General features: G+C 46.4%; 1 protein-coding gene across 1 annotated transcript in view; it reads right to left on the bottom strand.

Annotated features, from left to right (window-relative positions):
* Positions 1-1,175: 1,175 nt before the first annotated feature.
* The window catches only part of CFAP61 (cilia and flagella associated protein 61), a 227,179-nt gene continuing 202,281 nt past the window's right edge, over positions 1,176-26,073 (bottom strand). The window contains exons 25-26 of the mRNA XM_043480559.1: positions 6,055-6,145; positions 1,176-1,636 (exon numbers count right to left, since the gene is read on the bottom strand). Of these exons, the coding sequence (XP_043336494.1) occupies positions 1,436-1,636; positions 6,055-6,145 (292 nt within the window). The 3' untranslated portion in view covers positions 1,176-1,435. The remainder of the gene's footprint in view (positions 1,637-6,054; positions 6,146-26,073) is intronic.

The raw sequence follows: 26,073 nt of genomic DNA, 5'->3' as shown, positions 1-26,073 counted from the left end.
TGTGACTAGACGCTTTTTAACAGTAGTACTTGGTCACAGAAATCATCACCAGTTATCCTCTGTTGTTCTGTTCATCTGCACCCAAGGTCCCAGGGCCTGTTACAGAAACTCACTCCATTTACTGATTACTTTGATCCAGGGCCTCTCAGAGAAAGGGGAAAGTGGGGAAAGAGAGTTTCTTGAGCTAACTCATTCACAGGCCCTGAAACATGGTTCCATGTGTGTTGAGCTTGCAGTTTGAAGAGGGAACTAGTATTGACTGTTCCCCATATGAATGGCACAGTTTATACCATATGGTGGGTGCTGGGCCCTCCCTCTGAATGACCCCTGTCCTTGTGTAAAGCATATTTGTGCGGGAATTAATGGAGTTATTGCTTGCTTTTGCCTGCTTTAGAAAAATCAGAGTCTGGTGTTCCAGAACCATTTTATTTTTTGAGGGGTATTAGTTTATTAATGGGGGATAATTCTGTAATGACTTACCCTCCAAGTAGCTGTGCAGTCATTACAATTGCTCCAACTTTTGCTAAATGTTAACATAAAAAAAAAAAAAAAAAAAGAATGAAAACCGAAAGCCAGTTTTAACCTCTGCTGGTCAAAAATTCAGACACAAATGATGTCACACTATCTGCTTAAAAGATATCCAAATAAATGAAATCAGTCTTACCTGGTGTTTCTGAATCCATGTGATTTCAGGAAGGCATTTAATGTGCTTTATTTATGGGAAAGTGGGCTACTGACCCACATTACAGGTAACAGGTACCAGAGGGCCCCACTGCTAAGCAACAACACCGAGAGTCAAAGGAAATGACCCAGATTAACCTCCTACTGCCGTTTCCTAATCTAAAACGTGGGCCTGAACCTGGGTTGATCTGCCAGTTTTTTCCTTGCATTTATGTGCCTAATCTGAAACAGGAAGTAGAAATGTAATACACAGGCCGTGAGAGCAGGCCCCTCGTTTCCAAACTCCCTGTAAGCTTGTCTATGCAACCATTCCTGATGTTGGATTATAGAGATAATTTCGCCGCGTCTGTATTCCTAATTTTCCATCCCGAGTATACGATTTTATCACCCACGTGACCAGGTAAACATGTAAAGGACTAACAGTATGGGCGGCAGGACTTTTCAGAAAACCAAACAGAATCATGCCCAAGGTTTAAAAAGAAAAACAAAACAAGTTTTGCACACTAACGGTCTCATTTTATTGCTAAACTGGGTTATTCTGGCCAGGAACACGCCTGGTGTGGGTAAAGCCTCTCCGTGCCCCAGAATCGAGTCGCACCGCCGCGCGCCACCTACTGGGACGATAGGAAACTACAGGCATCTGGTGGCCGCAGAAAAGGATGGTGCCCGGCAGTCCAGTCAGGTTTCCTGCTTCTGTGGAGCACTTCCCGGAACGACACGAGTGGAAACGATCACGTGGAGGCGGTGGCTGCAGCTAAATGATGCCCGGCCACGCGTACATGGGCAGGTGGTAATGATTGTAGTGCAGGTAGTCAAGGATGCTCTTCTCCACCAGAGGCCTGTAGATGGTTTCCTGGAAAACTCTTTTAAGGTAATCCCTGGGCTTCTCTGGCAGGTTGATTTCCTCATCTTCTATCTGACGGGCTAACTCTTCCATAGAAGGAAGTCCTTCATCCTGGAAAATAGAGTGAGATGACAGATACTGATATTACTTGGGCTGAGTGCCACAATATTGTTTTTTTTTTTTTTTTCTAGGTTAAAAAAAATTAAACTGTGGCAAAACACACATAGCATAAAATTTACCACTTTATTTTTAAGTGTCCAACTAAGAGGTGAAAAGGACCTTCATGTCCTTTTCATGTCCTGATGATGCAGCCATCAGCACCACCCATCTCGGCACATTGGTGCGTGAGTGTGAAGTGGCTTCAGTTGTGTCCGACTCTATGTGACCCCACGGACTGAAGCCCTCCAGGCTTCTCTGTCCATGGGATTCTCCAGGCAAGAATACTGGAGTGGGTTGCCAAGCCCTTCTCTAGGGGATCTTCCCCAGCTAGGGACTGAACCTGAGTCTCTTATAGCTCCTTCATTGGCAGGCAGGTTTTTTTTTTTAAACACTAGCGCCACCTGGGAAGCCCTAGAATAATCAAGTTAGCTCTAGTTTACCAGAGTGGGTAGCCATTCCCTTCTCATTCTCCCAAGTTGTCACTACTAACCATTTACTGCCCACCCTAGGGTCTTTCATTGAGGCATGCAAACTCTTAGTTGCAGCATGTGGGATCTAGATCCCTGACCAGGAATCAAACCCAGGCCCCTTATATTGTGAACACAGAGTCTTAGCCACTGGACCACCAAGGAAGTTCCCACACTTCTGCTTTCTCTATGATTTGACTTTAGGCATTTCATGTAAATGGAATCAAACACTAGTTCTCTTTTTGTGACTGGCTTAGTTCGCATACCATAATGTCTTAAGAGTTCAGCAAGCATAGTAATTTTAAACTCTTAATTTTCAGATAAAAATGATCTGTAGATCAGGATTTTTTAAAAAATAAGAAAGGTGGTGATTAAACATTTTTAGTTGAAAACTCCTAGATGGTTTACTTTACAGTCCCCAAGCAATGGGATTTTTAAAACCTAAACTAAATTCTTAGTAAAGGCAAATGTCACTGCTATCTTTAAAGGTGTGGGGCTCAGAGAGAATAAAGTTATTTGCAGTTGAGAATCACACACTGTGCATATTTATAATATAGTAGAGATTTTCCCAACATTTTATTATAAAAAGATTCAGACATAGAGGCAAGTTGACAGTGATGCACTTGGCACTCGGATACACACTCTCTGGTTTCTATGGTTACCATACTTGTTTCGTCACCTATCTGCCCATTTATAGGAGGCCTGTTGAATAAAGCACTTCATTCATAAAATAAAAATAACTTTAAAAGGGACTTCTCTGGCAATCCAGTGGTTAAGACTCAGGGCTTCCAATGCAGGAGGCATGGGTTCGATCCCTGGTGGGGGAACTAAGATCCCACATACTGTGTGGGCAGTAAAGCCAAAAGAAAAAGCGCTTCACTGAGATTTGAGCTGTGTGCTTTCTGAACACTCCAGTAATTGAAAATTACCCTAAATGAAGATGCACTTTGATGATGTATTTACTTGACCTTCCAATAATTCTTTTTTATTTTTAACAGCAAAAAAAAGTGGATAACTTGCAGAGTTCTACTGGATCATTAATTTATTAATAGTAAGAACTTATAGGTAGAAAAATAGATTCAAACTATATGGAGACATACAGTAATGATCACTTAGTTATATAAGTGAGACACTGCCGGGCGTGGGGATTATACACATATCACTTGGAAGAACCATCTGTGGGAGGCCAGGACCCCAAATCGGATCAACAAAGATGGGAGAGAGAAAGAATGGCAAGTGATGCCCAGAAGTCAATATTAGAGGCACCAAGACACTTGAGTGCCCGAGCACGTAGAGCTGAGGTTGGCTCTTTCTTCCTTAATTTTCCAGATAGATTATATCAAATATAGTGAATATGCAAAAATTAGAGGAGATTTGGGACTCATGTAGGACGCTGTTCTAACTTTGGGGTGAAAAGTGAAGTCAAGTGAAAGTTGCTTAGTTGTGTCCGACTCTTTGAGACCCCATGGACTATACAGTCCGTGGAATTCTCCAGGCCAGAATACTGGAGTGGGTAGCCTTTCCCTTCTCCAGGGCATCTTCCCAACCCAGGGATCGAACCAGGGTCTCCTGAATTGCAGGCGGATTCTTTACCAACTGAGCTATCAGGGAAGCCCAACATTGGGGTAATGGTGTAAAGTCACAAAATGGAACTCTCAAACTTCTGGAAGACAAATACTGCTCTAGATTGTAAACTCATGTTTTGTGCATTTGCCTCTCCGGTGTGCCCTTTCTCAGGGTGACTACCTACCCCCCCAACATGTTCATCTGTGAGCAGCTCACCTCACAGTGCCCCCCAGACAACACATGACCTCATGTGTCTGGCTCCTTTCAGTTAACTCAGTGTTCTGAGGTTTATCCACTTGTTAGAATGTATCAGCACTTCATTTCTTTCATGGCAGAGTACATTCCATTGTATGGAGAGACCACGTTTGTTTATCCACAGGTCCCATGATGGACATTTGGGTTCTTCTTCTGTCTTGTAATTCTGAATAGTGATGCTATGAACATTCATACACAAGTATTCATTTGAATACTGATATTCAATTCTGTGGGGGTATATACCTAGGAGTACAATGGCTAGGTCATATAGTAATTCTGTTTATAAGTTTTTAGGAGCCATCAAACTGTTTTTTTCCATAGCAATTGTATAGTATTTTTATATTCCCACTAGCAATGTGTGAGACTTTCAATTTTTCCACATCCTTGCCAACACTCAATATTTCCTCTTTTTTTTTTTAACTGTAGCCATCCTAGTAGGTGTGAAGTGATATCTCATTGTGACCCTGGCTTTTGTATTTCCCTAGTGATTAATGAGGTTAACATCTTTTCATGTAAATGGGTTTACTTTGGCTCTTAATTTTACCCCGTTGATCTCATGTCTATTCTTATATAAGTACCATACTGTTTTGGTTACCATTGATTTGTATTAAGCTTTGAAACTGCAAAGTGTGTGTCCATCAACTTTTTAAAAGTTTCTCAAATTGTTTTAATAATTTGGAGTCTTTTGCATTTCCATATGAACTTTAGGATGGGCTTTTCCACTTCTAAAAAAAGAAATGGGGATTTTTATAGGCTTGTACACAACCTGTAGGTTGCTTTGCATAGTAGTCCTATCTTAACAATCTCTTTAAACTTTTAAACTTGGTACTTTGGTGTTTAAAATTTTTACTTTATATTGGAGTATAGTTGATTTACAATTTGTGTGAGTTTCAGGTGTACAACAAAGTGAATCAGTTTGATATGCTAGATAGATAGATATAGATATATTCTTTTTCAGATTATTTTCTCATTTCGGTTTTTGTTGTTTAGTTGCTAAGTCATGTCCGACTCTTTTGCGACCCCATGGGCTATAGCCTGCCAGGCTCCTCTGTCCATGGGATTTTCCAGGCAAGAATACTGGAGTGGATTGCCATTTCCTTCTTCAGGGAGTCTTCCTGACCCAGGGATAGAACTGCCATCTCCTGCATTGGCAGCCTACACCCTGAGGACCCATGAGGAGGTGACACAGAGACACAGGGCCTGCTCATTTAGACAGTCAGACCACTCAGCCAAGCCCCAGCCCTCGTCTGAGTAAACCAACGAAGCATCTAGAATGGATACTTGACTGAACATGTAAATTCCCCACAACTCTGGTAAAGACTGCAGGTGTTGAAAAAAAATAAAGTTTCATAAATATTTTACTATTTAGATGGCAGAGTCATATTTCTTGCCAAGTACAGAGTCTGTGCAGTCTTCAGCCTCACTTGCAGTTAATCCTCAATTGCTTGGAGAAAGAAGTTTCAGTTTTAAAAGGAGAGTGTTTAGGGACTTCCCTGACTCTCCAGTGGTTAAGATTCTCTGCTTCCACTGCAGAGCGCATGGATTCGATCCCTGGTCAGGGAACTGAGATCCCATATGCCACACAACATGGCCAAAGTGAATTTTAAAAAAAAAAAAAGGCACCAACATTTGCAAAAAACTAAGTAAGTAAATAAAAAATAAGAGGAGTGCATCTGGACACCTGTTGACTTCCCTTGACACCTTTAGAACAACATGTGCACACAAATGGTTAACAGTCAACTGGCAGATGTGGACAGAGACCATAGAACGGAGACTTCATGCTTGGGGGCCAGGAGGTACAGCCCACTACCTGCTTTCAGCCCTCACTGTCACGTGATAATGAAAGTACAGGTACTTGTAAAAGAGGAAAAGAAATCTGCCTCACATAAGAGATTTGAATCACCCACTTGCCCTGAAATATCACCGTCTATGTTTACCGACTCCATAGTTTGTTTAAGTGAAGGACAGTTGGTTTTCAAAGTGAAACCATAAAGTGAGAATGTAGGGAAAAGTCTAAATGATCAACAGCTTGTAGCTCCTAATTTGCAAGGAATAACTCACATATCCGTTAATCACGCTTACCTCCTTGGAGGATAAGATTTGGTGTAACGCTTTCCGGAGATCAATAAAACGATCGTGAAAGAGGGCCATGCACCACGACTCCGTGAAGTAGCTGGCGAGGGAAGAAAAAGGTTCGGTTAGTTGGAAACCCTCTCATTACCACTAATAAAGTATTTACCTGCTTTTTTTTGCCTTTATAAATTACAGTTCTGGCTCTTTTGTAATCGTTTGCTCACGAAATGCCTCGCGGAACAGCATGGCCAATCAATTTTGTAAATGGATGTCCCTGATGTAAGGCCGGCTTCCATAATTACATTTAAAGTGGTTTAATTCAGAGCTGGGGCAAGACCCAGTGAAGAATCCTGATTTTATCAGAATTTAAAAGCCTGAAGACTTGTAAAGAACGGTGTCTCCATTATCTGCCCCCGTTTGAGAAAAACAGATTGCAGGATTAACTGAACTGCTGCATAAACAAATTAAATTTGGGGAGACAATAACACAAATGTTGTTCATCATTAAGGTTTCTGGATTAATAATGACCAGAAAAACAGGCCACCTCGGTGTTGGGACACGGCCTTCATGCGACTGCACAGACGCCTAATTGAATCTCTCTTCTGAGAGTGGTTCCGCTGGCGGCCCCTCTTTGCTAACTTGGCCCTGAAAAACTATCTGAACAAATGCTTTCCTGCGTGGGGGACAGCATGGCCATCCTTTATTCACAGGGGATTGTCACAGGTTTGCTGCATTCTTGGGAGAACCAAGAACCTCTACTGGTATTTGAACTCTTACTTCCTCTTCATGCTCAGAGTCTCAGGAAAAGTCTTCTGGGTCAGGCAGGCCCACTGGGGTGACCTGGGCTCCCCTGGCGTGCCTGGGACAGTTAGTGGACGTCAGGTGTGTGCCCAGGGGAAGAGAAACTGGTGCCGACATGCAGATGAGCACTCTCTGTTTTTTTCTGATATTAAAAAAAAGGGTTTATTTGACGGCATGGGGACTCGGCTGCTGCATGGGAGAGCTGCGTCGCAACACTCGAGAGCTGCGTTGCATCAAGTGGGATCTTTTGTTGCAGCGCCGGACTCTCACTCTCTAGTTGAGTTTGCCCCGCAGCATGTGGGATCTTAGTTCCTCAACCATGGATCGCACTCGCACCCCCTACCTTGCAAGGTGGATTTTAAACCACGGAACCACCAGGGAAGTCCCTGTTATCTGCAACTTGATGTTAATTCTTGGGAAGGAGACAATGAACCCAGGGACACCACGGCACTAAAGGACCAGGGCAGCGTCAAGCCTGTGTAGGACCAGCCTGGCTCTCAGCTGCACTGCGTGGTACCTATCACCTGTTTGCTTGTCCAGAATATGACCTAATTTCATGCTAAACCACTTACTTTGTGGTTCAGGTCATATATTCATCCAACTACTAATTCCACTAATATTGACTCATTGCCCATTCTGTGCCCAGCACTGTTCTGGATACTCAAGAAACAGCAGGGACCAACACAGACAAACATCCCTGCCACTGAGCAGCTTATATCCCACTGATAAATAGGTCCATGTTCAACATGTGATGGAGAACTGCTTAGGAGGAAACACATCAAGTGAGGATGGGAGAGATCAGAGCAAGGCTTGCTCCTAAGACAGTGACTTAGCCAGCAAAGCCCAAGGGACAGGGAGTGAACCACCTGGGACTCAGGGGAAAGAACCTTCCAGGAACAGCAGGTACAAAGGTCAGGAGGCAGGAGTGTCCCCAGCCCTCAAGGAGGTGGGTGGAGATAAGCAGAGTGGGATGGGGGCAGGAGCTGAGGGGAAGGATGCTCCTGGAGGCAGGGGTCCACTCAGATGTGCTATGTAATCGATCCACGGCCATCTAGCTCAGTACTTGGGTGCAACAGCGTCCCACAGATGTTCACGGAACAAAGGAAGGAACAATGAATGCAGCCCTAGTGGTTAAGAACCCCCTGCCAATGCAGGTTAGACGTAAGAGACGCAGGTTTGATCCCTGAGCCAGGAAGATCGCCTGGAGGACGGCACAGCGACCCACTGCAGTACTCTTGCCGAGAGAATCCCACGGACAGAAGAGCCTGGCAAGCTGGTCGCACAGAGTCTGACACGACTTAAGCAGCTTGGCACGCAAGCGCAAACTGCACACGGCATGGTATACACTCCACACTGCCTGGCCCTGATGGGTCTTTCATTAATACAAAGTTCTGTTCAATAAGTAGGTGGCAAAATGCTGCAAAGTGTCCCAAGATGGGCAGTCGTGCAAAGGAGCGAGCCTCACAGGGACAGGGGGAGAGCTGTGGGTGAGCCCAGGCTCAAAGGGCGGTCAGCCTGAGCCCTGGGGTGCAGAGGGAGGGCCAGGGGTTCCAGAGGGTGCTCGTGAAAACCTGTCAGCGCAAATCCTGAATGAATGGAGTCGATGGAGGTTCTGCATGGAGTTCTGACCCCCACAAACTCAGGCTGACCCTCCAACACCCGTCTGATTCCTGCAGCAAAGGCATTGATGTGGAGCCGGCCACCTGGGCAGGTATCATCTCAGCCGGGTGATGCTTTGACACATCTCGGACGGTTGCTTCATGGACCAAAGCATCAGTGATACCCAAGTGCGTACACTCAAGCACAGCTTTGCCAGGATGGTCCCTCCCTCTTAAGTCTCAGCAGCTTCTAGGAAAGCTTCAGGGAATCGTAAACTCGCAAATCTCAAAACTATTATGCGTGCATGCTAAGTCATTTCAGTTGTGTCTGACTCTATGACCCCCATGGACTGTAACCCACCAGGCTCCGCTGTCCATGGGGTTCTCCAGGCAAGAATACTGGAGTGGGTTGCCATGCTAACCTCCAGGGGATCTTCCTGACCCAGGGATTGAACCCAGGTCTCTTATGTCTCCTGCACTGGCAGGTGGGTTCTTTACCACTGAGCCATCAGGAAAGCCCCTAAAATGCCTGGGTTAGAATCGAATGGGTGCTTTTAAGTTTGTTGCCACCTTTCCCACATAGCTGAGATGCGTCCTCCTCGCCCCATGTGTGTTTCCATGGCGGCATCAGCATTCCTAGTCACTTGGTTTGGGGGTTTGCAGCCACAGCCTTCTGCTGCACAGAAGCAGCTACCTTCCTGGTGTCAGCACAGCTCTTTTCCAACTGCCCAGGTGCTGCTCAGGTGCAGCCCCACTCAGCACCCTCACCGCTCCAGCCTCTGTCTTACCCCTTGGACTCTTCATCATTTGCTTCCAAGAGTGGACTCTGGGGAAACCCACTTCTCTTAGAATGAATGCAGCCCCACACCCCACCTGGGGGCCCATCATCTAACGCCCAGGTCTCCATCACTTCCATCCGGGAGGCTGAGCACAGAGGCCTGGGGAGCCTTAACCCTCTGAAAGGGATCAAGCTGGTCTGCACGGAGACTCGGGGGTGGAAGAGGAAGCTGAGGTTCCTGCATGTTTCCTGCTGCTGCGTTGGCGCTCACAGCCCCTCAGACGGCCTCCAGCAGCAGTGGCACCTGGCGATTCAACGACCGCTATGCTCCTGACAGCCCGGCCAGCGGTTTGCAGACTCAGGAGACAGGAAGTTGCTGTCCTTTCAGCCTCACACCACTGCCTCCTGGGATCAAGCACTTGAGGAGCTTGTCCAGAAGGTGATAATCTCTGCAACCAGCTGTTGGCTGCCTGTGTTCCCAGAGTTCGTTTAGTTTAAAACTAAACCAACCGGCTGTCATCGACATCTCCTTCTCAGTTTGACTGCAGCTTCAGTGGTGCCCTGAAGGCCACTTACAAGAAGGTGACAAAGTGCTAGCGCCCACACCGGGGAGCTGGGCGTCACCACAGAAGGCGTGGGCATGTTGTCTTAACTGTCGTGCAGGCAGCACCCGTCACAGTCACAGGGGAACTGGAGTTCTGGAAAAGCCGCAACCCACGGCCTTTCCCAACCAACTGTGGGCTGTGGAGCTCCCAGGCGTCCTCGCTTCGCCCGGGGTGAGGGCTGCAGCTGTGGGCTGGGGGGTGCTGACCGCAGGTGGCAGAGTCAGGGCACCTCCTGGGGGGCCGGTCCCGTTCAGACTTCTCCCAGCTCCAAAGCTGCGCTCACACTGCCCGCTGCTCTGTCTGCTGTCTTCTCCCCATGGGGAGGGTCTCAGGCTCCCTCCAGACACCTCCCACCCTGGCCCTCCTGCCTGTGAGCAGCCCCGAGGACCCATATGCACGTCTTCACCTCCTCCGGTGCCATCCACGCTCAAGTCCACATAGACCTCCTCTGTGGAGCTGACCCAGGGCTTGAGGTTTCCACCCACTTCAATGTACAGAGCACTCCTGTCGGTGCAGGAAAGTGCCCCAGGATGTGTCTTGACCTCTAATGCAAGGTGGGCAGTGTGTCCCCATGGTGTCCAGCGCAGGCTGGCCCTCGGGGGGACTGAAGGAGCAGGTGAGGACACCTGGGACCGCTTTTCCCCTCACCCCCTCCGTGGAGCGCTTCTGTACTAGGGCAGTGACCCCGTTTAGGGTGGGTGAGAGCGGGGGTTTAGAGAGGCACAGACCCCTGTGGAGTCCTCAAAACCAGCCTAGAAATATGGCAGCAGCCTTCGCTCTAAAAATCAGAAAAACTTTGAATTTAACCTCAAAGGATGAGGACATTGAGTCAAACGAAGATCATCTCCTTTTGATATCAGGATGTTAGGAAGAAGTTTTATTTTACGAACTTATAAATCTAGTTTTCCTCCCCAACTGAATGACTTCTGTGCTTCAGTTTCTTTCCTTCTCTGTAGAAAGGAGAGGGGCTTCTGGAATCCTTGCCAAGGCTGGCTGGAGTGGGCATACTGTCTGCATTAATGACCCCAAGAACTATGGATGATTGGCATTAGTGCTAGGCTTTGGGGAAATGTATACTTCCATGAACAATGTGAATTTTAAAAAAAATAGAGGGACTTCCCTGATGGTCCACTGGCTAAGACTCCAAGCTCCCAATGCAGAGGGCCCAGGTTTGATCGCTGGTCAGGGAACTAGATGCCACATGCCACAAGTTAATGCTCTCACATGCCACAACTAAGACCCAGTGCAGCCAAATAAAAGAAACAATTTTTAAAATTAAATAAAATATAGCAACTTCTTTCCCAATTTACAATCAAAAAGGGAAGACCAACAGGACCACTGAGTCACCTTCATAGTTGGTGGCCTCAAAGTCTTCAGGAGACATGGCTGGGTAAGAGCAGGGCTATACCACGGCTTCTAAGTGGCTTTGCAGATTGGGGTTCCCGCATCACTAAATGCATTTTTAAACATCTGTGAAAAAAGGCTTACACAAAATTCTCCAGAGCCCAAACAGAAGACATGACAGTCCCTGTTCATTTTGCAAATGGTTGTCCTGGTTTACTGGGGGGAGACTTAAATTCTCCATCACTTTTGCAAATGATCCACTTTTCCCAGAAGGCCCAGAAAAGGTCAACCCATGGAACTGAATTAACCATTCTGGTCGATGTGGTCCAATCATTAAGGAATTGATCAGACTTCTCCAGAGCTCAACCTCATCTGGTCATTCAACCTTGTGGATCGACACAGTCACATCAATGGGGTGGGGACCTGGTAACCAGCCCCGCCACAGGCAAGGGGAAAAGACGGACTCAGCGGACTCAGCCCCAAGGCCAGGGCCCTTCACCAGAAGTAGGGAAGGAGAGTTGCAGGAGAGCAAGGCCCATCTGGAAATGCCAAACTACACACCACTGCGAAAAGGGAGGGAGTGGGCAGAGAAGAAATACACTTCTCTCTCCAAGACCCTCTTTTTTTTTTTTTTAAATGAAAAGCATTCTAATTTTATCTTGGTGTGATAATAGTCAATTTTTGCTTTGGGACCTAATAAGAGGGTTCCCAGCTGCCACTCACTCACATCCAGAAGTTTATTTGAGCCAGAAACTTGCCTAAGCATTGCCTTTTCTCCTGGGGTGGGGGGGAGGTGGGGGGACCCGCAGGCCTTCCCGGGAGTGTGATGTTCTCATGGAAATATGATGCTCTCGAAGGTGCTGCCCCTTTCCTGTGTGGACAGCACCTTAGATGCAGGGCGGGGACAGATATTCTCCTTCTACAAGGAGGCTGGGGGGGCTGGGAGGGGGCCTCGGTCCTCTGATGGACACTCCGCACACAGAAGGAAGTGCAAACAGACACCCTGGGGGCCAGGTGTGACCTGGAGAGGTGAAGCAGTGGCCCCTGGCCCCAAAGGGCACACACTGTGGGGGATGTGTGGGGGTGTGGGGGCGGGGGGCCGGGGTTGGGGCGGAGGGCCAAGTGAGCCGTCTGCATCCTTCCGGTCACCGCATTTCACATCCCCTCCTCTTAGGCAAGTGTTTGCCAAACTTCAGCCTCTAGGGAACCCATCAGTTTTCACATAGTCTGCATTACTCATTTTTTCAAAAATGACCCTTGGATTGATTTGCTTTTTTTTTTTTTTTTTTAACAGAAAGAATGTCTACTGTCTTGTTCTAAGCAATCATACCTATGAAAGCGTGGGTCTGATATGAGCCTTACACTTGTCTTATTCTTATTGAAATGACTCCATCATCAGTCACATGCGTGCCTCTAACTGCCTAAAGCACCTCGCCTGCCGCTGGGGATGCTGTTTTTCTTACTGCATGGTGGAGGCACCTCAGCTGGGGACACAAACTCACAGACACTGTGCTGAACAGTTCCTGTGCATTATCTCATGTCATTGTGAGTCCAGTCCTCTAAAGTGGGGCTTGCTGGCCCATTTTACAGGTGAGGAAATAGATTTGGAGAGGTTAAATGACCTGGTGTCACACAGCTAACAAGTGGCTGAACTGGGTTTTAATCATAATTCTGCTTAATCTGACAGTTTCAGCTCTGGACAACTGCACAATCAAATGTCATTTCCTGAGCCTTTCTAGCAACTTTCTGAATCACCCCAGTTTCCCTGGTATCCCCTGCATTAGCAAAGATTAAGTTTGTTTGCAGTTATAAAAATATTCAAATTAATCCTGCCTTTAAAAAGGCATGACTGTACTTTTTTCACATAAAGAAAGTCTAGGTGAGGTGTTCAGGGCTGACATGACGTTTCCTTAGAAATCAGATCACTGCAGCAACCATAGGGCCCTTGACCTCATGGAGCAAAATGGCTGCTGAGTTCCAGTCATCATAGACATGTTCCTAGATGGAAAAAGGAAAACTGAGGGGCCTTCTTCTTTATTTTAGAAAGCATTCCTATAAATCTCATGTAGTACTTCTATTTATATCTTACTGGCCAAAGTTTGATCAAATGGCTTCCTTGGCTACAGGGGAGCCTGGGAATCATTGTCATCTATTTTAGGTACAAAACAACACCCTATAAATCAGGATTCTGAAGCGCAAGGAGAGAACAGACGTCGTCCGCTATGATACCCAATAAACTCCACAGCATCTGCTTAAAAACCTTGTCTTAATGTTAAGTCTATGAAAACTGTGAGAGTGTGTTAAATTGAAGTTCCCAGAATGAGAACATGTCTTTCACTAGATTCAGATCTGTCCCCAAATTAAACATTCTGGAAACACACACACACTATTTTCTGTATATGACAGTCACCTCCAAGCCCATGGGAGACCCTGGTGTCTTCTACGTCCCCATCTGGCCCGAGTTGGCTTAAATGCAGAGGAGAGAAGAGAACAATTTGTGTTCGCATTGTGAGGGTGCATTCTGGTCGTTTTATTCTGCCCATAAAAGAAACTGGATTCATGCATTTCAATACAATTTAAAAAATAGTAAGAATAGGGACAAATGAGCATTTCCAGTTAGCCGTAGGTTTGCTTGGAAATTAAATTACACGTTTCTGGGGTGGTGGATTTACTCAGGGATGCCATATATTATAGGAGCAGATGCAGCCCACGACACACTGACTAAAAACCCCAAAGACTGAAATGAAAGTCTGATGTGACTATTTCCTGTCCGACTTGAGTTTGCCAGAATTACTATCAATCGTTCATTTATCGCTTCGAGGCATATTTAGAAAGATAAGATGAAGGATTTTGAAAGCAAAATGAACTAGTTATTTCACATGTTAGTTGTTCAGTCATGTCCGACTCTTTGTGACCCTGTGGGCTATAGCCCACCAGGCTCCTCTGTCCATGGAATTCTCCCAGCATGGATATTGGAGTGGGTTGCCATTCTCTTCTCTAGGGGATCTTCCCAACCCAGGGATCGAACCCAGGTCTTCTGCATTGCAGGCAGATTCGTCACTGTCTGAGCCACCAAAGAAGCCCCATTATTTGATAATCAGTTGTAACTGTCAACCTGCCTAAGATCTGTATAACAGAAAACCAAGCCTCCTCTGAATAAAGCTCGGCTACAGTGTTATTGTAAAAGCCTGGAACTGGCATCACCGGGGAATGGATGTTTACTCCTCTAAGGAAATATGCCTCTCAGTGCCCTGGCAGTAAAAGCAAAATTCTGTTCTTCTGTATGGCTGGTAAGCAACCTGTCTCTTCCTGCCGACTGGCTCGTGGCTCCACAAAGCAGGTGTTCATCTGGTTACCCAGGTATGCCAGGAACCAGAAGCTGACACCGCCTTCACTGGGCACCCTGAGAGCTGGGCATGCCAGGCACACCTGACGGCAGAGGTGCTGGGAGAGAGGCTGCTGTTTGTTGGAGGCGCCGGAACCTGTGTGATGCGTCTCCTGTGAGTGGACACACGCTCGGTCCCGAGCCGCGCTGCCAGGAGGCCGTGTTCTCTCTCACAAGCGTGAGTCCGGGAGAACACGGAGCCCCAGACACACTGGTCCTGGGTCAGGGTTGGTGCCCGGATGGTGCTGAGCATGGAGTGGTGCCTGCCTGCCCCCCGACCCCTGCCTCCGGAGTCTTGGTTTTCAGAAATACTATTCCTACATGATTCTCTGAAAGACCTGTCTGCTGGCAGCTTGCTCTTTCTGAATCCTGGACACTTAGCCCAGGAAAAACTGCTTCATCTTAGAAAACAGACAATGTTTCTCAGGCATCTTGCCCCTCTCACCACCGATAAACATTTCCCTTCTTGCTTTGTCCTGGAAGAAAGCCCAAGCCAAGTGTGCATGTTCACTGCTGATATCTGTGAACACACATCTGTGTTGTGGAGGGCGCCATCTCTCCACCTGGACTCAGCTTTCTTTGCTGACCTGCCCGTGCTCACCCACTTACTGCTGACCTTTCTCTTTGCCCCTGCTCTGCCACTGGTTAGCTGATGTCCTCTTGAGCTGGGTTGCTTTAACCTCCCAGTCTCAGTCTTCATAGCTGTAAAATGGGGATACTGATGGTCCTTACTGCAAAGAATGACTATCAGAATTCTTGGAGACCCTGCAGGAAAGAGGTCCGTGTGCCTGGCCCTGTGTGTATCATGTTCTTCTTTTTTTTTGAATTTTCACTGGGGTATAATTGTTTAATTTTGTGTCAGTTTCTGCTGTACAGAAAAGTGAATCCACTACACATATACATATATCCCCTCTTCTTTGAATTTCCTTCTCATTTAGGCCACCACAGACCTCTGCATAGCGTGTTCTTCTTCTTCTTATTATTATTACTGCTGCTGTTGTTGTTCTTAATTATCCTATTGTATATATTTGTGTAAACAGCCTCAGATCCTTTCTGGTGTGAGTTAGAGGCCAAATTAAGGATTAAACACTTTTTTGTTTGCCGTTTGATTGAAAGTCTGTCTTTGGCGTAACTCTGCAGTTCTTCTCGGGGACTGCTTTTGCTCCACTCCAGGGTGTCTGCGTGAATTCATTTAGCTGCAGTTTTGTTTTATTTTTTTTTCAACGGTGAGTTTTTATTTTATATTTATTTTTGTTACTTATGGCTGGGCTGAGTCTCCGTTGCTGTGTGTGGGCTTTCTCTACTTGCGGTGGGCAGGGGCTGCTCCCTAGGTGTGGTGTGCAGGCGTCTCACTGCGGTGACGTCCCTTTTTGGGGAGCACAGGCTATATCGCACACAGGCTCCGTAGTTGTGGGACACAGGCTTAGCTCCCCCGTGGTATGGGGGATCTTCCCCGACCAGGGATCGAACCCACACTCCCCTGTGTTGGCAGGTGGACTCTTCTTTTTTTTTTTTTTTCCCATTTATTTTTATTAGTTGGAGGCTAATTACTTTACAATATTGTAGTGGGTTTTGTCATACACTGACATGAATCAGCCATGGATTTACATGTATTCCCCTTCCCGATCCCCCCTCCCACCTCCCTCTCTACCCAATCCCTCTGGGTCTTCCCAGTGCACCAGCCCCGAGCACTTGTCTCATGCATCCCACCTGGGCTGGTGATCTGTTTCACTATAGATAATATACATGTTTCGATGCTGTTCTCTCGAAACATCCCACCCTCGCCTTCTCCCACAGAGTCCAAAAGTCTGTTCTGTACATCTGTGTCTCTTTTTCTGTTTTGCATATAGGGTTATTGTTACCATCTTTCTAAATTCCATATATATGTGTTAGTATGCTGTATTGGTCTTTATCTTTCTGGCTTACTTCACTCTGTATAATGGGCTCCAGTTTCATCCATCTCATTAGAACTGATTCAAATGAATTCTTTTTAATGGCTGAGTAATATTCCATGGTGTATATGTACCACAGCTTCCTTATCCATTCATCTGCTGATGGGCATCTAGGTTGCTTCCATGTCCTGGCTATTATAAACAGTGCTGCAATGAACGCTGGGGTGCACGTATCTCTTTCAGATCTGGTTTCCTCGATGTGTATGCCTAGGAGTGGGATTGCTGGGTCATATGGCAGTTCTATTTCCAGTTTTTTAAGAAATCTCCACACCGTTCTCCATCATGGCTGTGCTAGTTTGCATTCAGGTGGACTCTTCGTAACCGCTGGACCACCAGGAAAGTAACTGGCTGCAGTTTTAGAGCAGCAATTCATTTTAGCTGCGATCAAGTTAAAATGGACTTTATGACAAGACTTTGTGAAGTTGTGTCGTACCCTGGAGAGTCAGGTGGGGATAAATAAAATGTATATTATCAAGGGTGAAACAGATCACCAGCCCAGGTTGGATACATGAGACAAGTGCTCGGGGCTGGTGCACTGGGAAGACCCAGAGGGATTGGGTAGAGAGGGAGGTGGGAGGGGGGATCGGGAAGGGGAATACATGTAAATCCATGGCTGATTCATGTCAATGTATGGCAAAAACCACTACAATATTGTAAAGTAATTAGCCTCCAACTAATAAAAATAAAAAAATAAATAAATAAACTGTGACCTCAACTGCTTATTTTGGTCTGAGTTGATGGAAGTTCAATCAAAAGTGTTTTGCATGGCGTTCCTTGTTTTTTTTTTTTCCTGTTTATTATGAAGAGTAAACCAGTCAGTCCAAATAGTTAACCCAGCTGTTGGATGGGTATGTGCAGAGGCAGAGAGGAAGCCCCAGGGGATAAGGATGCCGGCCCCCATGTGTCCAGTGAGACCAGGTTTTCTTCTGACCTGCTTTTTGTGCCCGACACGCTAGAGCAAACAGTCTTCTCGTGGAAGCAGCATGATTTTTATATAGCTAAGAATTTTGTTCCTATTTAAGTTGACCTTTACATTCGCACTGAAGCTGGGACGGTGCCTGCCCAGACCTTTGGTGGCCGTGGGGAGCGGGCCAGGCCTCCCTCCCAACCTGCCGGCCGGGGTGAGAAGCCAGGGAGCTGGCTGACTTACGGCTCCTTGTACCTGCCCTCTCGGTCCATCTGCGGTGTTTCCCGCACGTTGCTGGTTGCTTAGGGGCTGCATTAATTGAATCTGGACGAGATGTCTAGTGCCCTGGAAGTTGTCCAGCTATGTACATTGATTTGTTATATAAATTCAGGACTCAGAGGAGGAGGCGAGGTTAGCATTTAATTCGGTGGAGAAAGGCAGGCTCTTAGCACTCAGCTCCCCTTCCCGTGCCCCCTCCTCTCATTCTGCATCTCTCTTCATAGAAAGCACAACCATTTTCCTTTAATTAGGCTACAGAGAGCACAGGCTAGCATTAGGCCACTCAGCCACTCAGCCACGCTCACAGCCATGGCCATTTCCTATCTATTTTCTGTAGGGAAAGAACAAAAAAGTGTACATATGCACACATAACCCCCTAACAAGTCCAAGGAGGATGGAACAAAGGAACCAGTGGAATTACCTTTTGTGAGACTGAGGCCACAGGAGCCAGGAAACCCCGGAAAACAAGGTATTTTGCTGCCTCATGAGTCTTTTGGTTAAACGAACTGCTCTTTAAATTTTAAAGGACTGCTTAGGATAAATATCACTCTCTGGTACAGAACATATCCAACACATTCAGTCTATGTTTACAATAATTGTGATCGGTACATGTTTAAAATGATTCCCTTTCATAACAAAAAAATTTTTGTAGGGAATACGTTTTTTTAAACTAAAGTTTTTATAGAGATGATGACAAATGACATGCTGTTTCTTCCCTCTCTTTGTCACTTTTATGCGTTCAGGTTTGTAGCTCCCAAAAACAAAGAACTAAAATTCAACCAACATATCCCTAGTTCTTATCTCCCTGTTGTTGTTGTTCGGTCGCTAAGTCGTGTCTGACTCTTTGCCACCTCATGGACTACAGTATGCCTGGCTGCCCCATCCTTCACTATCTCCCAGAGTTTGCTCAGACTCATATCCACTGTGTCAACAATGCCATCCAATCATCTTCTCTCCCTAAACTACATTAATGAGAGGAACAGATATGACCACGTATGTGAGAATCCATAAGTGCACCCTGAGATAGATAAGTGAATAAATAGAGAAGCGATAACCTTTCCTCAGAGTCGAAAGCTAAGTAATAAATACAAAATGAATGACGGGGCTAGACAAAAATCAACCTTTGACAAATAAGACAGTAACAATCCTTTCGGGCAAGAATTGTTTATGAATGCTAAAATAACTGGAAAGGATGATATTTATTCTCAAAGTATCACTAATTGATGATGAAGGTAAAAATAGAGAAGCCTGCACATTTGTCACTTCACCAGGGACCACAGTTAACAACACATGTGAGAGGACAGATCTTCCTTAGCAGCCCCTCCTGCTGAGATCCCATCCTGTCCCATCACTTCATGGCGGATAGATGGGGAAACAATGGAAACAGTGAGACACTTTATTTTTTTCAGGCTCCAAAATCACTGCAGATGGTGACTGCAGCCATGAAATTAAAAGACACTTGTTCCTTGGAGGAAAAGCTATGACCAACCTAGACAGCATATTAGAAAGCAGAGACATTACTTTGCCAACAAAGGTCCGTTTAGTCAAAGCTATGGTTTTTCCAGTAGTCATGTATGGATGTGAGAGTTGGACTATAAAGAAAGCTGAGTGCTGAAGAATTGATGCTTTTGAACTGTGGTGTTGGAGAAGACTCTTGAGAGTCCCTTGGACAGCAAGGAGATCCAACCAGTCTATCCTAAAGGAGATCAGTCCTGAATATTCATTGGAAGGACTGATGCTGAAGTGGAAGCTTAAATACTTTGGCTACCTGATGCAAAGAGCTGACTCATTGGAAAAGATCCTGATGCTGGGGAAGATTGAAGATAGGAGGAGAGGGGACAACAGAGGATGAGATGATTGGATGGCATCACTGACTCGATGGACACGAGTTTGAGTAAGTTCCGGGAGTTGGTGACGGACAAGGAAGCCTGGTGTGCTGCAATCCATGGGGTCGCAAAGAGTCAGAGATGACTGAGCAACCGAACTGAACAGTTAACAACACGCGTGAGAGGACAAATCTGCCTCGTGTCCCTCCTGCTGAGATGCTTGGAGAGGGATGCAGTATCATCCCTGCCATTCCTGCAAGAAGGCACAGCCTGTAGTGAATCAAGAGGAGCCATCAGACAGACCCAAAGGGGCAGGCATTCTACAAAATACCAGTCTGTGTGTTTCATGAGAGAAGGCTCATGACAGCAAAGGGCTAAGGAGCCGTCCCAGACTGGAAGCCATGATGGAGACACGAGGAAGGGATGGTGAGAGGGTTGATGAGAAGCTGGGGAAACACCGGCATCTCATGGGGGCTGGCAGGGTAGGGACGTGGAGGGAGGAGAGGGGCAAAGGAGCATCACCAGTGACCCCAAGTACAATAGAGTGAATTGTGGCCTGCCAGGCACAGGTCCCGGGGCCCAGGGGGAAAGCCGAGGGCGATTGTGCTGCTGCTGCGGGTGGGGGGTGGGGGGTGTGAATGGGGGGAGCAGGGCACCTGGGGGTTCGAGATAAGACAGAGCTGGGAGGGGCTGAGTACCAACCAACACGTGGGCCTGGGTGGGTGGTTCCACAGAGGGTAGAGGTGAAGGGCAGAGGGCAGAGGTGAAGTGTGGCAGGTCCCCTGTTAGTGGCAGGCAGTTGGATGGCAAGATAGTTTCCATCCAGGAAGAGGGAGGATTAACACAGGGCCAGAACCATCCCAGGGCTTTCCCGGTGGCTCAGTGGTAAAGATCCCCTGGAGAAGGGCATGGCAACCCACTCCAGGATTCTTACCTGGGAAATCCCATGGACAGAGGAGCCTGGTGGGCTACAGTCCATGAGGTTGCAAAGAGTCAGACCACAGCTGAAGCAACTGAGCATGCACGCAGAGCCATCCCTGGTCGCTCGTGTTCGTAGAGGGGGGCTGTCCCATGGTCCTTGTCATTGTGTCCCCTCCCTGTCCTGTCTTCAACCAGGTCACAGGGGGTCCTGCTCTGATCACAGCTGTATTCTGTGAACGCTGGGCGTCATGGCCTCGCTGCTGACTTCTGGGACCACTCCATTTTTCACTTTCTCAGAATGGACCCAGGTCGCTGAGATGGGAAAGGAGGATACAGAGGCCATCCCTAGGGAGGGTCCTACCCTCCCCTGCAAACACCCTCAGCTGCCTCATCCTCTCAGCCTCCATGCCACCCAGCTGTCTGCCTGCTTCCCTCCTGCACCCGAGGAGCAGAACATAGATGGCAAGAACCCACATGACCTTGCTGCCGGATTGGCTCTCACGCCTGTTCATCCTCACAGAATCTAACGGGCATTCCGTGTTGCCTGGCAATCCCGACACCGTGTGAGCGGATTCACGTTTCTGGCCTCTGAGATGACTTTGTCTCTTTCCTTAAACATCCAGCACCCCTTCCTGCTTTTCTTTGATCTCAGCTGATGACCTCGCTGTATTGAGAAAACAGGGACGATCGAGAGCTGCCTTGTCCTCTCACCCAAGTCCTGCTTCTCTCCTGGGACCCTGCCCCTGTGGCTGTTAGGATAGAAAGCTGTCCAGCTCTGTCCCTGGCCCCTCTCTCTCCTGCATCTTTTATTCACTACAGATGAGACTCACATCCTCCCCTCTTCGACAAACCCCTCCGCACTCTGCCTACCAACTATTCCCCAGTTCTCTCTCCACTTCACAGAAGACTTCTCCAAACTGGTCTCTGCGGCGTCTGCAGTTCTCAGGTGGTAACCTCCCTCCTGAGCTATTTCCACTTTCCACCTGCTCCGAAGCAGCTCTGATCAAAGCCCAATTCAGCCACCAGCTTGCCACAGCCCCTCTGTGGAATCAACACAGCTGACCACTGCTCCGCTCTGCAAGCACGACCAAACCCCACATCCTGTGCTCCTTTCTGAACCTCATCTTCTGGACATGGAAACGTGGGGACTCCCTTGGCCCTTTTCTCTGGGAGCTGAGCGGGAAGAGATCTGAACTGGAGTCTGGGCCTGGGGGGCTCTGGATGTGAAGTGTGGCAGGGCTTGAGGCAGGGCTTCAGGAGGCCGTGAGCTCCCCAGGACCAGGCAGAGCGGAAGCTCCTGGGCAAGGTGGCTCCCTGCCCATTACCTCAAGGGGGCAGCTGTGAGTTGTTGTTGTTCAGTCGCTAAGCCTGACTCTGTGACCCCACGGATGGATGGTGGCACGCCAGGCTTGCCTGTCCTTCACTATCTCCCGTAGCTTGCTCAAACTCATGTCCATTGAGTTGGTGATGTCATTCAACCATCCCATCCTCTGTCGCCTCCTTCTCCTCCTGCACTCAGTCCTTCCCAGCATGGGGGTTTTTTCCAATGAGTGGGCTCTTCGCATCAGGGGGTCAAAGTATTGGAACTTCAGCTTCAGTGTCAGTCCTTCCAATGAATATCCAGGACTGATTTCCTTTAGGATTGACCTCTTTGTAGCTGTGAATTACAAGGCCACGTTTACATGGCAGGGGCGGTGGGGGGGCAGTGTTAGATGGGGACCCTGGACTGGTAGTGTGGGGGTGGGAGAAGCGGGGGAGGGGGGCTCCAGCAGTGCCCACGACAGAGGTGGAAGATCATACATTCTGGTCAGGTAAGTCTGAGGGTCAAGTGAGCAGTTGGGTTTTCACTGGAGCTTAGAGCACATCTTGCACATCCTGATGCTGAAACACATCCCAAATCCGACCACTTGACTCTGCACCCATCTGGTCCAACCCACCATCTCTCGCATGGGAAAACCAGAGAAGCCTCCTAATAGCTGCTTCTATCCATTTTCCACGGCTGCTGCAGTGAGCTTTCAAAGCACAATTCGGCAGGTCACTGCCTTTGCTTTGTGGAAAGAGCCATCTCAGCCCAGGCCCATAGAGAGCCATGTGATGCAGTGGCCTTGACCTCCGGTCACTGTGCTGCAGCTTTGGTCCCCAGACGTTCAGGGACCTCTCCCCGTCGAGGACCTCTGGGCCCACTGTGCCCTCTGGCTGGACTCATCTCCCCCCGCATCTGGCAGGCCTGGCTGTGTCTCAGCATCGGCCCTGGCCACCTCGACTCCTCTCTGGAGCTGCTTTATCATGCTTTATCACACTTTGCTTCTTGAAGTTGTTTCCTAGCCCTTCGCACCATTGGAAATGGTCTTATTTCCATATTTATACACTTGCATGTGGCCTGGCCTCCTCCGGAATATAAAATCCAGAAAGGCTGGCTTTTTTCAGTTTCATTCATAGCTCTATCTGCAGAACAGAGCACACAGCAGGCACTTAATACATGTTTATTGAATGAATACATGCATGCGTGTGTGCTCAGCCATGTCCGACTCTTCATGATGCTGTGAAATGTAGCCAGTCAGGCTCCTCTGTCCATGGGATTCTCCAGGCAAGAACACTGGAGGGGGCTGCCATCTCCTTCTCCATGGGGATCTTCCCAACCCAGGGGTCAAACCCACATCTCCTGTGTCTCCTGCATTGGCAGGTGGGTTCTTTACCGCTGAGCCACCTGGGAAGCCCCTTACTGAATGAAAGAGTAAATGAAAAGCATAGACCAAAACCATGATGGACTTGGCAAGTAGGAGACCATTAGAATCTTAACTGGGAGGAACTGCAGAGGAAATGAGCTGAGTGTAGTTTACTACTTCAGAGACAGTCGGACAGTCACATGTCCATCTGATGTCCGTCCCTACGTGCCAAGCACCATGCCAGGTGCTGAGGAAGATGTGTCTTGTTCTGAGGTGCTCAGACATCAGGAAGACACAGTGGCGTGTGAGCTGGAACACAGCCAGCTCAGGGGCCCAAAGTCAGGGTCACTTCGCCTCCCCTCATGACCACTGTCACCAGATGGCTGTCTTTCAGGCATGGTCAATTTGGAATATTCTCTCGTAACATGGGTTCTATCAACATAAGCAAACTGGCTTTGATTATTCAGCGGGTTTAACCCAGCAAGTTAAAATATCAAGTGACTCTTTAAAGATCAGGTTTTTTAATGGGCTTGCTTACTTTTCAAAGTGAAGAAGCAGTGAAACCAGTTGGGTCTGCTCGTGAGCCCTGTCTCAGGGCAGGTGAGACCTGACCTCACCCCAGTGGCTGCTCAGCGACTCATGCTACACAGAGATGTGACCTACCACAAAGAAAGATGGGGAAACCCCAAAGAAGAGGGAGCTGCAGGGGATTCAAACGCTCCCGAATCATCTGCCTTCCATCTGGGGATGGAATTTAGTGATTCATTCTTCTAAAATATGTTTGGTCATTTTTCTTCTTCCATTTCAATTACCTTCCTATGAAATATTACTCAGCCATAAAAGGAACGAGATTGGGTCATTTGTAGTGATGTGGATGGACTTAGAGTCTTTCATTCAGAGTGAAGTAAGTCAGCAAGAGAAAAACAAATATCATATATTAACACACAGATGTGGAATCTAGAAAAAAAATGGTACAGAAGAACCTATTTGCAGGGCAGGAACACAGACCAAGAGAATGGACATGTGGACACAGTGGGGGAAGGGGAGGTTGGGATGAATTGGGAGTAGCACTGGCATATATTCACCGCCATGTGTAAATAGGTAGCCAGTGGGAAGCTGCTATATAGCACAGGGAACCTGGCTTGGTGCTCTGTGTTGACCTCGAGGGATGAGAGGGAGGCTCAAGAGAGAGGGGATATATATGTAGCTGACTCACGTTATTGTGTAGCATAAACCAACAGAACACTGTAAAGCAATTACACTCCAATTAAAAATAAAGTGACCTTCCTAAGCTGGGAGAGATAACCCATTTCCTCTTTATGGAAGGTCTTGGTTATAACATAAACTAAAGATGCTTTTTGTCACCCAAAGTTTAAATAATGGCAGTCCAAAGATATAAACGTATGATGTTAGCCACGGGAGAGTCTGCTACAATCAAGAAGACCCCCGCACCAACCATTTTGGAGACATGTCATTATGTAAACTGGGGCATATAGTCACTGGGGACACTTCAGTTTAATTTTTCTGAGGGAATAAAAACTATAATGAGAAGGTACATCAATGTTATTTGACTCCAATCTATGGAATATTGAACTACCCTTCAAAGTCCTTGCTTAGTTTCTCTTCAAAAAAATCACTTGTTCATCCTCTCTTCTTCATGAACGTCAAGAGTAAGATAATAGTGACAACTATCTCCACTATGATTTAATACTATACCAGTGATTCTAGGAAATTCAATAAAACAAGAAAAATAAATAGGAAGTGTAACTACTGGAAAGGAAAGAAAAAAGCAGTTGTTATTTGCAGCTGATAATCATCTGCCTAGAAATATGAGAATAACCTACTAAAATACATTTAAACAAGAAGAATTCAGGATAAAAACAACTTACAAAACCCACTATTTTCCCTATCTACAAATATTTTTAAAATTAGAAAACATAACAAAAAGATCCCACTTGCAGTAGCAACAAAACTATAAACAATACTAAAACAAGCCTAAAAGTAAATGTGCAAGCTCTGTGAAGAGACCTACCAGAAGAAAACCACTGAACTGAAGACAGCACACAGACACGTAAGTGGTAATGTTCAATTTTATAAATGTTTGAAACTAACCTAAAAGTTCAATCAAAAAATTCAGTTAGACTCCCTAAATGATTTTTTAAATGGAATTAGACATGGTAATTCATTTGGAAAAGTAAAAGAATAAGCTAAGAAAACTGCACATCAAAGATGGAAACAAACTCTAACACCATAGTAATTAAAAGAGTGTGGCAGAATCCAGAAACAGAAAAGAAATGAATCAAATAACAGGGCAGCACATCCAGAAGTGGACTCATCTGTATGAGAGAATTTAGCTCAATATATAATAATGGTAGCATTTCAATGAAATAGCAGAAAAAAAAAAGACTATTTTAAAAGTTATTAAGAAAGTTTTTTCTACACTTAGAAAAAGTAAAATTAGTGTCTTTAAAGAATAAACAAGCAGGAAAAAAATTCCGGAAGAATTAAAGATGTCAATGTGACAAAAAGCTACAAAAGTGAAATAATGGAGCAGAATATAACTTTCAGTTGAAGGAGATTTTCCTAAAGAGGAGACAAAATTCAGAAGCTCTAAAGAAGCTTTGATTAGTTAAAAATTAGAATGTTTATAAGAAAAAAAATATTGTAAACAAATGATATAAGAGAAGGAAAAGACTACTCACAGACTTGGAAGAATATCTTTTCAAAACCCAAATCCGATAGAGGACTAATGTCCCAAATATTCAAAACTCTTAAAACTCAACAGAAAAAGAACAAACCCAATTTAAAAAATGGACAAAAGATCTGAACAGACACCTCATCAAAGAAGATATATAGAGAGCAAATAAACATATAAAAAGATGCTCCTAGTCATTGTTCATCAGGGAAATGCAATTGACAACAATATGATACCACAACACCCCTATTAGAATAGCTAAAGTCCAAAA

The sequence above is a fragment of the Cervus canadensis genome, chromosome 10 (genome assembly GCF_019320065.1).
Source record: "Cervus canadensis isolate Bull #8, Minnesota chromosome 10, ASM1932006v1, whole genome shotgun sequence".
NCBI lineage: Eukaryota > Metazoa > Chordata > Mammalia > Artiodactyla > Cervidae > Cervus > Cervus canadensis.
The sequence above is the reverse complement of the archived record's forward strand: the minus strand, read 5'-3'. Positions and strand labels throughout refer to the sequence as shown.